Below are 14,967 nucleotides of genomic sequence, written 5' to 3' on the forward strand. Positions count from 1 at the left end.
ACTCTCTAGACCACTCAAACCTTTTCTTCTGCATTAGGGAGGCAAAGAAGAGGAAAGCCTTGTTTCCCTCACAAGAGAAGAAATGGGATATGACAACAAGGCGATGATGTTAGTGGTGCTCCTCATGTCAATGAGTACTTATCACTTTTCTAGTCTTTCTCAGCATGAACCCAAGGAACTTTCCTGCCTGTACCTCGAAGGAACACTTGGCGGGATTCAGACGCATGTTGTACTTATGACTGAGTGTAGGACATCTTCTATGTCTACATCATGGCTATGTCATTTGTTAGTATTCACTATCATGTCATCAACATGTACCTATAGGTTCCATCCTATCTAAATGGAGGACGTGGCGTCTATAAGTCGCTTATAAGTGGCTCCAACATTCTTAAGGCCGAAGGGCATGACATTGTATTAGTATTTTGCATGATCTGACATGAACATCATCTTTGGTTCATCCTGGGGGCCATTCTGATCTAGTTGCACCTTGAGTAGGCATCCATAAATCTCAACGTGTGATAAGCCGATGACCCATCAATCAAGAAGTTAATATCGGACAAAGGATATGAGTCCTTGGGGAAGGCCGTGTTAAAGTCTATGACGTCCACGCACATGCGCCACTTGCTCTCACCAGGTTTGATATTTTGTCTTTATGATGAACTGGATGCTGGATAGCTTGCCAACTTCTTCGATAATGGCGACTCTTTTCTCCTCACCAACTTTCTACTTCCTGAGTGCCACTGGCTTTGCATAAGGGTTAATAGCAAGATGATGGCACACTACTCTAGTGTTTATTCCTGGTATATCCAAGTTAGTCCAAGTGAACCAAGTCAATGTTTCTGGTGATTTAGTCGAATAACTCACACTCTTCTTCCTTGGTGAGCGAGATACCTATCTTCGTCACCTGGTAGGATGAAGGACCTATCCGGAATTCCTTAATATCCTTTATGGGTATGAGCCTCTTATTGTCTCTACTTAATCTAGGATCCCAACTATCGGTGTATGCATCCATCGCTTCGGGGAAGGGGACACCCACAAGGGCTAGCTCTTCCTTTTCCATTGATAGGAAGCTCCAGTAACATGCTTAGGCGCTTTTTCGGTCACCTTAAACCTTCCCAATTCTCCCATTAGGTAGTGGATATTTTAGAACTAGGTACTGGGTGGAAATGATCACCCCTAACGCATTAATGGAGGGTCTTTCTAGAAGGATGTTATATGATAATAAAGTGTCCATTATGAGGTAATTGACTTTAATCACCTTAGATTTGATCCCACGTCGTAGGTTGTTTCGAGGTCTACGAGACCATTTACTTGTATATGCTCGCCTGATAAGATTACTAAAGATCCTTGGAATGTCTAGATGTTACTGGGATCGAGTTGGAGTTTCTAGAAGAATCCCATTATAGGATGTCAGCTGGGTTATCGGGGTCTATCAAGATTCATTTAATATCCAAATTTTCGTGTTGCATTGTGATGACCAGGGGTCGTTATCGCGAGAGAGTATTCTGATGGCGTCGTTATTAGAAAAAGTAATGTTGGCTCTTGACTCTCCCTGGTCAGCTTTGGAGAGGCCCAGGGATATCACATTCGCGAGTAGTACTTTTCTGGCATACCTCCTCTAGGAGGAGTTGGAGCTTCCTCCTATAAGGAAACCTCCCACAATAGTGTTAACCACAAAATGTAAATATTCATTGGAAATCTTCAAGAGAATGTGGTAAGAATGATAATGACAAAGGTGTGACCCAAGTTAGTTTGACTAGGGCCCCACAGTGGATGTCACTGGGCTTCTCAAAAAGTACAGGAGTGTGTGGTAATCTAGTAGAGATGACCGGAGCCCTTAGTATTTTTCTAGTGGTTAGGGCTTTCCCCCCATAGCGAGAGACCCTGTTGGTGGAATTTTGGGATACCGTGAGAGCAAGCTTGCTTGAGTGAGAAGCTTTATGTTTATGCCTTATTTTAGGTTAGTTATGATCCCCCTCTTCAACTCTAAGGTTAGGGTATTTATAGAGATACTCTTGGACCTATGGTATCTTTGGGAATGACAATTGTCCACTCAGTCAATGATGGAATGTTGAATCCCTATTTCATAGGGAGATGTGGGTTAGTCTATTGATCTTGACTTCTCCCTAATCGGGGAATGTCTTTTCTCATGTTTTCACGACTAAGCGATCAGGGAGCACTTAAGACGAGACGATCCCTTATGACGGACAACATGTAGGAGTAGCCCCTTAAGGACAATTGGGCAGTCCTCCGGCCCTTAATTAATCTTTTTACCAATATATCACTATAATATTTTATTTGAATAAATCACGAAAACTAAAAATAAAAAGTTTTGATATTAAATTTATTAATAACTTGTACTATTTTTATAAATTTATTACTATTCAAAAGAGAAAATTAATTAATATTTTCAAAAGAGTATTTATTACCTATTGAAAAAACAAATCATATAATTAAAATATGATAACAAATAAAATAATGTATATAATTAAAAATTTAAAAGGTGTCTAACTTTCTTTTTTATCAAGTAATCTACCAACTAAACTGTTTTAACGAGATTAAAACAGGACAAAAAAATTTAAAACTTATATTCATATATAAAAGTAATACTAATTATTTATATTTAAAGATAAATTAATAATATTAATTATAAATCTCATTAAGACAATTTGATTAATAATTATATAGAAATACCTAATTGCACGAACATGAACACGAATTTATAATATTTTATTTATTTATTTTTAAAATTTGAAATTCTAACTAATAAATTACTATATTAACAAACATTATTAATAATTATATCTAAAAATATATATTAAATTCCGGTGTTAATTTAAAAGAAGGTTTAAATTTTAAAGACAAACATTTTAAGAAAAAACTTATAATTAGGGTAGATAGAGTATTTGTTTTCTTATCTCACAAAACTCAATGCAAGTTTTCACATAACCAATAAAAAATCTTCATGATAAATGAGGTAGCTCTCCTACCTTCATCAAAATTCTATAAATGCTCCCACTTTCTCTCTATGTATTGTTCCATTATCGCTCCTCTCTCATCTCTTGTGGTCCATTTTTGTGCTTCACAAATTGGCCATATAGTACACTGCCCCTAGGTCCTCTTCTCCAAACATGGCCATGGCAAAATTACTTGGAGTTTTGATCTTGATCCTCATTGCAATTTCCATGCTTCAAACGATGGTTAGAAGAAACTCATATCTACATGATTAACATGCATATATAAGATACTCATTTTTGAATACGTTCTTTGTTTTTGAGGTTTTGAAAGTTCCTAGTAAATTTTTTTGCTTGATTTTGTAGGTTATGGCTTCTCATGGACATGGAGGCCACCACTATAATGACAAGGTATGTAGCTTGTTTTCTCTTCTCTCTTCTCCCTTTTGGATTTAAAATCTTTGAAATACAAAAATCCCGACTTAAAAAGTTTTTAGGGTTAAATATGTTCTTAATCCCTATAAAATTACCAAAAATGGTTTTTAGTCCCTATAAAAAAATATTGATTTTTAGTTTCTATAAAATTACTTTTGCACTCAGTTTTAATTTATGTAGAGGACCAAAAATGAGTGTAAAAGTAATTTTATAGGGACTAAAAGTCAATATATTTTTTATAGGGACTAAAAGCTAAAATTAAAATATTTATAGGGACCAAAAACATATTTAACCCAATTTTTTATAGTATGAAATTCTCATGTTTTGGCTAGAATCGTCTTATATTAAGATTTTTTCATTTTCAAATAGATGTATAGAGTAAAGATCTAAAAAAAAAATTTAAGATGGAGGTTTTGAAATTTTAGTTTATGAAAGTTGAATTAAATTGTTGACCCGTGCTTGATATTTATGTGTTTTTCAGACAAAATTTGGACCTGGAAGTCTTAAGAGTTACCGTAAGTAAAGTTTCTTCTATACCATTCATTTGACTGTTTCTTCTTCTTGGATTTTATAGTAAATCAAGTAAAAATGAATCATTTAAGACGAAAACAAATAAAGAACTATTTAATTTCACATGTAAAGGTGTGTTTCTTTAAGATTAAAATTGTTATTTTTATAGTGGGTAGGAAATAAGATTATTTTCTTAGATTTATATTTATTTTTAGATTTAATGAATAATTTATTTATATGATCTATAGATATAAAGTTTAACATTTTTTTGGTCTCGTATATAATTTTTATAGATATAAAGTTTAACATTTTTTGATCTAGTATATATTTTCAAGTTTATTTTGGTTTTTTAATTTAAAAAATTATTATATCATTCTTTTAATTTTTCAAAACATAACAAATTAATCTTTTTCATTGATAAATGACAATGATTGATTTTTAATTTTTTATCGCTAATTAAATAAAAAAATTAATAAGATATAATTCGAAAAAATTGAATCATCAATATAATATGTTTTTTAAATTAAGGGAAAAAAATAAAATTTAAAATTAATATACATGAAAAAGAATAAAAAATATTTAACTTATATAAGAATCAGATATATCAGGTGATTAATGTATCTGAAAAACCAAATTTTTTATAGTACAAAATTAGAGAGGTATGTGAATCTAATTTATCTCAAAATTTCTATTTAAATTTTTTTTCTTCTTATGCCCCCTTAAATATTTTTCACCAAACAACATACTATATGGTTTGCACATTAAAATCCTTGTCTCCTACCTAGTTGCATTTGCATTGGATCCAGATTCACATTAATTACTCCTTTAGCTTTAAGCCTTAAATAGTGGCCAGATTTATTCTTGGAAAAAGCTGCATCTTTTTATGAGTGTTTTTGACTTTAATATACCTTTTTTTTTTGTTGCTCTTTTTGTTGTGTGATATGACCAGAATGCCCATCCCAATGCTCAAGAAGGTGCAAAATGACTCAATACCACAAGCCATGCATGTTTTTTTGTCAGAAGTGCTGTAGCAAATGCTTGTGTGTGCCCCCAGGGTATTATGGAAATAAAGCTATATGCCCTTGCTACAACAATTGGAAGACTCAGCAAGGAGGACCAAAATGCCCTTAAGTTTGTTTTTAATCAAATCAAATTTACAAAATTACATGTTCTTTTTCATAAAATATGATTCACTTGTCTTTTTTCTTAACCAAATTTCATGCTCTTTTTAGTTCTATGTAATGCCCCCAGGGTTTATGATTTTAACTTGGTAAAATCTAATTGGGTGTTTAAGAGAGACTATTTAATAAGATAAGACTTTTATTATTGGTGTAAAATCGAAGTGTTATTTTTGACAAGTTATTATCATATTTTCAATTTTTTTTTTTATAATAAACAATCTCTTTCATTAGAAGAAGAAAATAGAGTACAAACATAGACACAGATATTGTGTTAGGACATTCCCCAACCACAATTTAACATCAACATTAATAATTAAGCCAAATAAGCTATGAAAATAAAAAATCTTTGAGAAATTCAAAACCAATAGGGAGGTACCAATCCAAATCCTTAAACCAAGCAATCAAACAACATTCTTCCACAAGAGCCGAGTGAGTTTTAAAACCACAATCTTTAAGTCTATCCAGTTACGGATCATTTCTTTAGCTTTATCACGCACAATTCGATTATACGGGTTCACATGATTGAATAAACTCACACTTTGTAGAGGAATCCATTGTTGATCGGAAGGAAGAGTTTGATTTGCAACAACCCTAAAGAGAGTCTCATTCCTCAACACATCTCCTTCATCCAAGCTTCTTTGAGACATTTCTACAAACACCTTAATGACAAGCTTACAACAAACTAATCTTAAGAACAAAACACACAATATAGCAAAGCAAACAAGAAACACCAGCAACCAGAACAATACAAACATAATAATAGTATCTAATGCAGAAACACACACACACACATAAACTCAGGAGATCCAAATCTTTTAGTGGTGGAGGCTCTGGCGGAGGCCGGTTTTCATGACCGAACCAGCTTGACCCATCAGTTGGTGGAAATAATTTTGGGGTTTCAAACTATTGATGGTTAATGGCAGAGAGGAGGGAAAACTTGATGGAGGATGGAGGAAGAAAACAGGGTGGATCTAATATGGATAAGTGTTTCGAAGGGATGAGAAAGAGGGGACGAAAACTTACAGTGGAGAGGGGGGAACCACCATTGAGAAGGAGAATGCCACCATACCGGCGGGGAAAAGCTCCGATGACGGAGGAGAAGCCTCTACAAGAGAGGAGGCGGCGGCTCTCACCAATAGAGGAAAACCCTACTTTTGGAGAGAAGAGAGAGCTTCTCTCTCTAAACATTGTTTTCAATCCGTATCCAAGGACAAAGATTTTTATCATATTTCCAATTTTACTTGAACGACATCAATGCATTTGAGTTTTTAATTCTTAATTGATATAGTCAAATTCTCCTCCCAATTTTATTTCTCATAAGCCTTTTTAATAATTTCAAAATCTTATTCGAATTTTAGGACTAAAAGAGAATTTTTGAAGGGTTTGAATTCTAAAATCTAAATGTGATGAATTCTAATATATAAACATAAAGAAAATAAAAACTTATCAAATCAAACCAAATTCAACAACATATATTCTTTCTTTGAGTCCGTGTTATTTAAGCATAAGCCAATTCTTCCACTTATCTGGGATAGTTTGCCTTCCTGTAAAATGGTAGTCTTTTTTTTTTTTTTTTCAACTCTTGCAGGATAAATTTCTATCAAAAGAAAACATGTTCAAAAGGAAGGTTATTATGAACCTAAAGGGTATCTCTTGTATCTTTTGTAGGGAATGTCCTAAATTAATTTTATCTTTTGTAGGAAATGGCCTAATTCAATTGATTTCAAAAGGAAGGATAAATTATAGGGTTTTCTCACTATTTAGTACAAGAATACACAACACCACCTAGCACCACAATTGGGAGTTCCTTGACCACCCAATTCTAAAGCACCAATCACATAACCAAAACACAACAACCAAGTATGTAGACATGTACACTCGCGTACGAGAAATCCAAAAGTAGTATCTTCCTGTCTACCTAGGTCGTGCAACACACCATCAGTGAGTCCCAAGTGTCCAGCGTCAAGAGACTTACACAAGCACACCACACTATGAGTCAGATGGCTCCAAGGTGGTTTATGCCTATGTGGCTACACAACCCGATCTGTGACGAGTTTATCATAACTTAATCAGGAACAAAGTGACATTGCCTATATGGCACAATGACCCCGTCAATCATCAATAAACAGGTGCGTTAACAGCTAGTGCAAACACGCCTACATGACTACACAAGCCCACCAGCGAAAGTACTAGCGATATTGCCTACTTTGCATCGCTAGAGGTGAATCCGTAGTGATATCGCCTACATGGAATCATAACTCCACCATACCAAACACGCCGATGTCTTAACAACTAGTGGGGAAACACCCTATAAGACCCCCACATGCACATCACAATGGTAGCTCAGGTGTGTATGACAAACGATAACGCCGATGTGTTAACAACAAGTGGAAATACGCCTTTTTAGACCCTCACAAGCACATCACAACGGTAGTCCATCAATACAGTTAGAGTATCACTAATAACCATATTATATCATACATGTTAGAGTATCACCAATAACCACATCATATCATACATGTTAGAGTATCACTAATGCCTCTAGATCTTTAGCATTAAATTAAGATCTTACTTCACTACACAATAGGGCATTAAAAGAGCTTTTCAATGCTTCCAATCACTCGCCAAACGAACTTACGGTTCCCGCTTAATGGTGGAAACATGAACCATAATTTTTTTGCATTCTGTCCAATTCATTGGACGAGGATGGAGTGAGTTGCTAGGCGAGGTCTGTGCGAAGTCGCTAGGCGAGGTCGGGGCAAGTCGCTAGGCAAGGTCGGGGCGAGACACACGAAAACCAAAAAAATAAAATTTCAGAACCAAAACTCCAGCACGAAAAACTCTTTAGTCAGGACATGCAATCATCAAGAATCCAATAGCATTCACCATTGCATGTTCTCATTGTATCATCTTAGAGTTTAAAAATCACATATATCATATGCTTTTCATGAAATCATCTTACAAACCCTTCCTCAATCATCAAATCCTTAAACCCTCCAAGTCTCTAACTATGAGCTCACCTTGATGATGATGAAGATTATGACTTGATGGTGAGAATAGAGATAATTACAACCTTGTTCTTCACTTGATCATGGTTTTTCATCCGAAGTTGTTAAAGATTCACACATATGCAAGAGCTTGATGAGGTTGGTGGACTTCTCTCTTCCTCTCCAAGTTTCACGTGTTCTCAACTTTCTCTTCTTCAATACCCTCACTTAGGATTTGGAAAAATGAATGAGTAAGAGGAGAGTACCACTTAAGAAGATATTGCATGGAGATGTTTGTTTTGCCCTCCAACAATGAAATATTTACAAGTTTTCCATTAGGTAATAATTACCGGTGTTAGAAGGTCGGGGTATTACACTGGACATCATTCTTTAAAACTATCCTCATCTAATCAACTGTCTTCATCCTGAAATAATGTTAATAGATAAATTTGGCTAAGGAGAATGCAGCGGCCCTGAAAAGAAAAACACACAAGTTAGAAATTCATTAACTAAAATGAAAATTAACCGTTTATGAATAAAATAAAAAGAAATTTGTGGGTTGCCTCCCACGCAGCGTTATGTTTAATGTCATTAGCTCGATAATTCGGGAGTGTAAACACTCATGGTGGTTCTTTCGAGAGTGGTTCCTCGATCAAACTTTTAATAATCTTTGGTTTCCATGACCTCTTATCGAGTCATCTCTCATATCCCTTACCTTTTCTTTTCTTTTTTCTGTAAGGTGATTCAGACTTATAAACTTGGGGGTGGTTCTGGCTCTATCCTAAGTATTAGAGTTTTAGGTTTAGGTTTAGTTCTTTCGTTTCTCACCTCAAAGGCTAATCTTTCTTTCTTAACACCAATAAATTTCCTAGTTTCATGGTCCTCTAATTCCTAAATTGTTCAGAGTTTCTTACTGAAACTCTAAAGCAATTTGAGCTAATCTAAGCCATCACACAACAACAATTCAATAGAAACATACACACAACCAAAGTAGAAGATAGAAGAAGATTCACGAAAAGAGAGGAAGGAACAATAAGGAAGCTTACCTGGAGACTTCTGATTTGGTAGATCTTCGCAGTTTGCATCTCATTTTGTACTTTTTCTTTACATTTAAGAACATGGGCCAAATTCTTCCTACTTCCCATCTTCCTTCATTTGGATTGCTCCCTATAGGAAGGAGATGTGATTGGGCTGGGTAGCTTGGCCCAAGCGTCCTAAAGCCTCATTTTCTTTGTTTCTTTTTTAGTTATCTTATTTAATTTCTTTGCTTTATATTCCTTTCTTTTTTATTTAATCTTAAAAGAATATATATAATTATGTAGTTTTCTAAAATAAATAGCCTTGGTGAAACTTTTTCAAATAAAGAGACTAGTTTTTCTTAATCATTTAATTTTTGATTCAAAAAAGAGAAGTTTGTTTTCCTTTAGAATTTTTTATCAAAAATTATATTAAAAAACCAAAAATATTTTCTTTAGAGATTTTTAGAGGTAGATTTGTTTGTGGCTTGAATTGCTTAATTCATTTCTTTGTATGATTTCTTGTGTAATCGAATGTTTGATCTTTTGTTTGTATGGTCATTTTTTAGACAATATGGATTGTTAAGCAAGATAGAAGTAATGTGTTTTAAAATCAATCTTTCAAAATGAAACTCAAAAGTTTGATCCAACATCAAGTCTTTTCCAAATAAATCTGATTGAGCATGAAATTATACTTGGTCAACACCAAGTCTTTCATAATCAAAGATATTTTCATAAACAAAATGCTTCAAAACATCGTTAATCAAATGAACTTAGGTTCATCACACGATTTTCATTAAAATGGACGAGAAAGGACAATTGGATGCACTTCCATTTGAAACCTTGGGTAAACGAGCGCATGGTGCATACTTTGTTCAAACGGTTACTCGACTCCAGATAAAAGCAATCTCTAACTCATCAAATTTATTTTTCTCACTCCCGTTGATTGAATAACGATTCATACAACATTCATTTAAATCAACCAACCCACAATCATTTTCTACCACAAACTATGAATGCTCAGATTTTATCATTGCACCATGAGAGTATATAGGCGCAGGATTACAAGATCTTATTGAGCACAGTAATGAAAACATAAAGATTCATTTCTTTCTTTCACTTAGTAATATTTAGGAAGTAATAAACTTTCACGCTAACACTTATTTGCTAAACTAACTAAATGGGTCTCGTTTAGTACAATGAATGAGAGGGGTGCTAATACTTTCCCGTTACATAACCGTCTCCCAAACTCGCTCTTGGTTGTGACGACCATTTTCCTTCCTTCGCGGGTTTTATCGATATTTTCTCTTTCCCTTTGGAATAAATAAATTTTGATGGCGACTCTATTGTACTTCGAGTGTTTGATACACTTAGGTTTTTTTCACACCGTGGCACTCACATGAGATGTCCCTCTAATACCACCATAAATACCGTAAACATCACCAAAGAGGGCCTCTCGTGGCCATGAGCAAGCCCTAACCACCCTCATTTACTAAGGCCTATGAGTATCCCCTACTCGCATAAGGATACCATGCACACCGATACTTTTTGACAAGTACATATGGCTTTGTTGAATCGTATCAGGTACCCTTTCACGGTTTTAGAATTACTTTGATGAATGTTGAACATGCTCGTAACTGTTTTCATTTGATGCTTACTTCCTAAAAAGTTACAGACCAACTTTTGGAATAAATATGAGTAAGTAGATATTGAATGTCGGGGGGTAGTCTCTTGTACCATCTAAATATCATTTCTTCTAGGATATTTTAGAAAAGCTTGCACTTTAGGTTTCTGTAACCCTGATAATTATTGTTAGCATGTTGATCGATGCTTGTTGTCTCCATTAGGATCATCCCCGTGTACATATTCTTGTTGAATTTCTTCTACTCGTATTTTTAAAGCCTCTTTTTGACGCCCTAACTTATCCATAGTTGCATAAGTTACGATTATGATCTGATTATCATTTGGAGAAGACATTGATCTCCATCTTATTAGTTGAAACATTAATTGGGCGGCGATAGATTATTTTTACTTTGTACCAATATGAATGAAAAATGTTCTTACTCAACTCAACGGTCCTGCTCGCGGTGGTCGTGAAGCCAAGACCAATGTATATGATATATTTGAGGTGTGGGTCCTATGATAAGTACATGCTAAGAATGAGATGTCTGGGTTCTTTCATGAACTATCTATTTAGGTTTTTCCTACTAATTTCCCTTTAATGATCATTATGAATATGTTTAGTTATCGCCTTCTTCATTATGGCCGCGAAAGTGTGGGGAGCCTTTTGATTGGTTGTTTCTGCCATCTAACATGGCAATACATGGAGGTAGTCATCTTTCCTTTTTTGGGTAAGGCGCCAACCTTTGATTCTCTTATCTATCCGAGTTGGTGTTATGGACAAGTTGGAGTTATGGACAAGTTGGAGTCAGGTTCTAAGTCCGCTAAGGGTGAAGGATAATCCCATGTCTTCTCTTTTGCCTAACATGTCATTTTGGGCCTTGAGCATTGGTTCAAGGTCCATGGTCGTTAAAAAATCTTTATTTTAGGTCTGTGGGCCTCTTAGGTTTACTCTAGTCCTATCATTATTTATTAAATTATATAATCCTTTTTGTTTAGGCCAAATACCCTTTATTGTCCCTTATATTGGACTTGGGGTTCAGTTTGGTCCATTAACTTTAAAAAGGACCATTTTGACCCCTTAGCTTTGCAAAATAAATCACATTAGTTAATTTTCTCCAAATGTCAGGAACATCGTTAATTTTCACTTATGTGTCAAATGACATCTGACATTAAACGTTTGTAACTGATTTAGCGACACAAAATCGATCATTAAAAGAGATTTTCTGAAATTTTATATATTTTTCGTCTTCTTTTAAAACTCAAACTCAAAAAATTTATATCCTTTGAAACACGTAACGAAAATGTACACAAATTGAAATTTATAGCTTCTGGGTATAATTGTTTCAATATTTAAGTCTCAACCTCTTTTGTCAAATTTCATGTTACATGCACTCTTACAATTATATTCATAATATATGTTTGGTAAAATTCCTTAATCAAATGTCGTTTCTTGGAACACTTTTACTTTGATTTGTGGGTATGAATATGATGGTGGTGGGATGTTTAAAAAATCATTATTCCCACAAGAAACACATTATTCTTCTTGAATAAATAACAAGACATAACCCATTATTGTGAAATATAGTAAGCATTTTCAAACAATTCTTCTTCTTCTTCAATGATTAACATTATTTATTTTTTGTACTGCTAAGAGCCTCGAATGTATTGAAACTTCAAAAACATCCCAAAGTATGTCTCCTGATAGTAATTTTATGGATCAATCTAACAAACTTAAAATGCATTCAATGACCAAATAAATAATTGAAGATATGTTGACTAATAAAAGACACATTAATGTTAATTTTTATACTTATACTACGCTTAGGGTGATAGAAGTTAGAATATAATTTATAATATCAATTATTAGTATGGTTATTGTTAGAGGGGTAATAATAGAACTTATATTATTAATATGGTTATTAGGCTTTTAGTAGGGTTTAGGCTTTTAGGGTTATTATCCATTAAGAGTATTATATAATGTAGTTTCATAGAGATATTTGGAAGGAATCAATTGAATAAAAATGTTATCTTTTATTTTAATTCTCTTAGATAGCTTTTAGTATTCTTTCTCTTTTATCATTGAAACCTTCGTTTCATAGTTTTGATAGGAAATTTCCTATCAATTGGTGATTTCATCCATGTACTCAAATATGCCGATGGATTATCCTTATCATACACCTTCATAACAATTTGATTGAAAACTTTCTATCATAGGGACTAGAGAAACACAACAACACACTAAAGAACCTAAATATAAGTTATTTTTGAAAAAGTACAAATGATGAATGAATAAAAGATATAAAACTTGTAGTTATTAAACAATTTAAAAAGTAAAATTGAAAAAGAATTAAGAAAAAGGTAAACCTGTGGGGAATTAGAGAAAGGAGAGAAAGTGTGAAGAAACGACAATATAAGGAGAAATCTACTATCTAGCCATTACTTGAAGATGTCACCATACTCCCTATAATGCCCTTCCCTGTTTTTTAAATTTACAAAGCACAAAGGTTAAAATTGTCTATTCTTACTCAACCTAATTTTTCAACCTTCACACCAAATCTTATGTTGCCACCTGTCTTTAACCAATGTACAAACCAATATTTTTCACAACATATCATCTCTTTTCACCAAATTCATCGTACTTGCACTGAAGCATCTCTCTCACCAAACCAATATTCTCTCTCTCTCTCTCTCTCTCTCTCAAAACACTGAAGCAACTCTCTCTCATTTCCTTTTTTCTTAATATTGAAATACGGGCCGGGCTGGCCCATCGGACCGCACGGGCCTTTGAAAAATGAGTCTGACTCATTTTACGTGACCCATTTAGCAATTGGGTCGGGCCGGGTGAACTCATTTTAACACATTGGACCGGACCAGACCAACCTATTTGACAGTTCTACATATTGGTATGATCCAACTATGGTTTGAATATTATTCGGTGTAGTTCTATTTACTTGCAATGACAGTTTAATATTGCAAAATTGACTTGCTGTAACAATTTACTCATACACATTACTTGCGATAAACATTATTTCATGTGACAAATAAATGATAAAAAAATTCAATTGTTACCGTGAAGCTGCAACATTTTTCTCCCATCTATTGGCTTTAATCTAAATTTGAGGGACAAGAGGTAATGCACCGTCATTAACTTAGTAATGTCAATCTCTATTTTGTTCCCTTCATTTTTTTTTCATAATTCAATGACACTAACAACTACAAATTGTTAGTGTCTCCCATTTGAATTCAAAGTTAGTGAGAAATACATAGGTTATGAATCTAACAATGTCAATGTCTATTAATTCAACATTCTTCAATATGAATATTTGATGACAACTTCTGTTGCTGCACTAACTTGATAACATGTAAAAATTTATTCAACCGATAACATAATTCTTTTATGATTATTAAAAAATTATTCATAATTATTAAAAAAATATTTTCAAATGTCAAAATTTTTATTTTACTGATGGACCACTATCAGCAAAATATCTTTTTTATTTTGTTTAACAATTATCTTTATTTGAGACACAAAATTCTTATTTTCAAATGTGAAAAATTTTATTTTTTTCACGGGGCTTTATCAGCAAAATACATGAAAATTTCTTTACCCACCTCCCTATGGAGGTCACCCCCAGCGAAAAACCTAAACTACCCCTGCTTCGGAGATGAATCTCCAAAGTTATATTTTTTTTTTTAATTTTTGTTGACTTCGGAAATGCATCTCCGAAAACACCAATTTTTTGGTGTTTTCGGAGATGCATTTCCGAAGTCAAAAAAAAATTCAAAATCCGTGCATATTTTCGGAAGTTCATTTCCGAAACTGTTGCTGCATATACAAATTTCCCTCCTTCACTATTTCATCATTTTTCTCTAAAACTTCTCAAAACCCTCTCTAAAACCCAATCAATCTCCATCAATTTTTCGCCCTAAAATCAAGTTTCAAACCGTTGATCACGTTAAAGGGAGCATAGAAAGCTACAATTTCAGGTAAACATCTCTCATTTCATCCCCTATTTCACTACATTGATTCAACAAATTTATGCTGAAAACTGATATGGTTCGGAAGTTCATTTCCGAAATGTCCCCTGAGGCAGGATAAGGTTTGTTGGGCCATCAATGCTCCAATAAGTCTATAAATACCACACACTCTTCTTCATCCTCTTCACACCACAAAACACAAATGACACAAACCTACCCCCACCTAGCATTCATCTACTTTGAAACCGGCTACCCGATGCCGTTCCAATTTCGCTTCTCGCGC

The 14,967-nt window shown here is 34.0% G+C and overlaps 1 protein-coding gene across 1 annotated transcript; it reads left to right on the forward strand.

The window, feature by feature from the left end:
- Nucleotides 1-3,009: 3,009 nt before the first annotated feature.
- LOC131647338 (gibberellin-regulated protein 4-like) lies at nucleotides 3,010-5,236 on the forward strand. The gene is made up of 4 exons (XM_058917240.1): nucleotides 3,010-3,200; nucleotides 3,321-3,365; nucleotides 3,871-3,904; nucleotides 4,849-5,236. Exons 1-4 carry the CDS (start codon nucleotides 3,132-3,134, stop codon nucleotides 5,028-5,030), a joined length of 330 nt encoding a protein of 109 aa, XP_058773223.1. The 5' UTR covers nucleotides 3,010-3,131; the 3' UTR covers nucleotides 5,031-5,236.
- The last annotated feature ends 9,731 nt before the right edge of the window (nucleotides 5,237-14,967 follow it).

The sequence above is a fragment of the Vicia villosa genome, linkage group LG2 (genome assembly GCF_029867415.1).
Source record: "Vicia villosa cultivar HV-30 ecotype Madison, WI linkage group LG2, Vvil1.0, whole genome shotgun sequence".
NCBI classification, from domain to species: domain Eukaryota; kingdom Viridiplantae; phylum Streptophyta; class Magnoliopsida; order Fabales; family Fabaceae; genus Vicia; species Vicia villosa.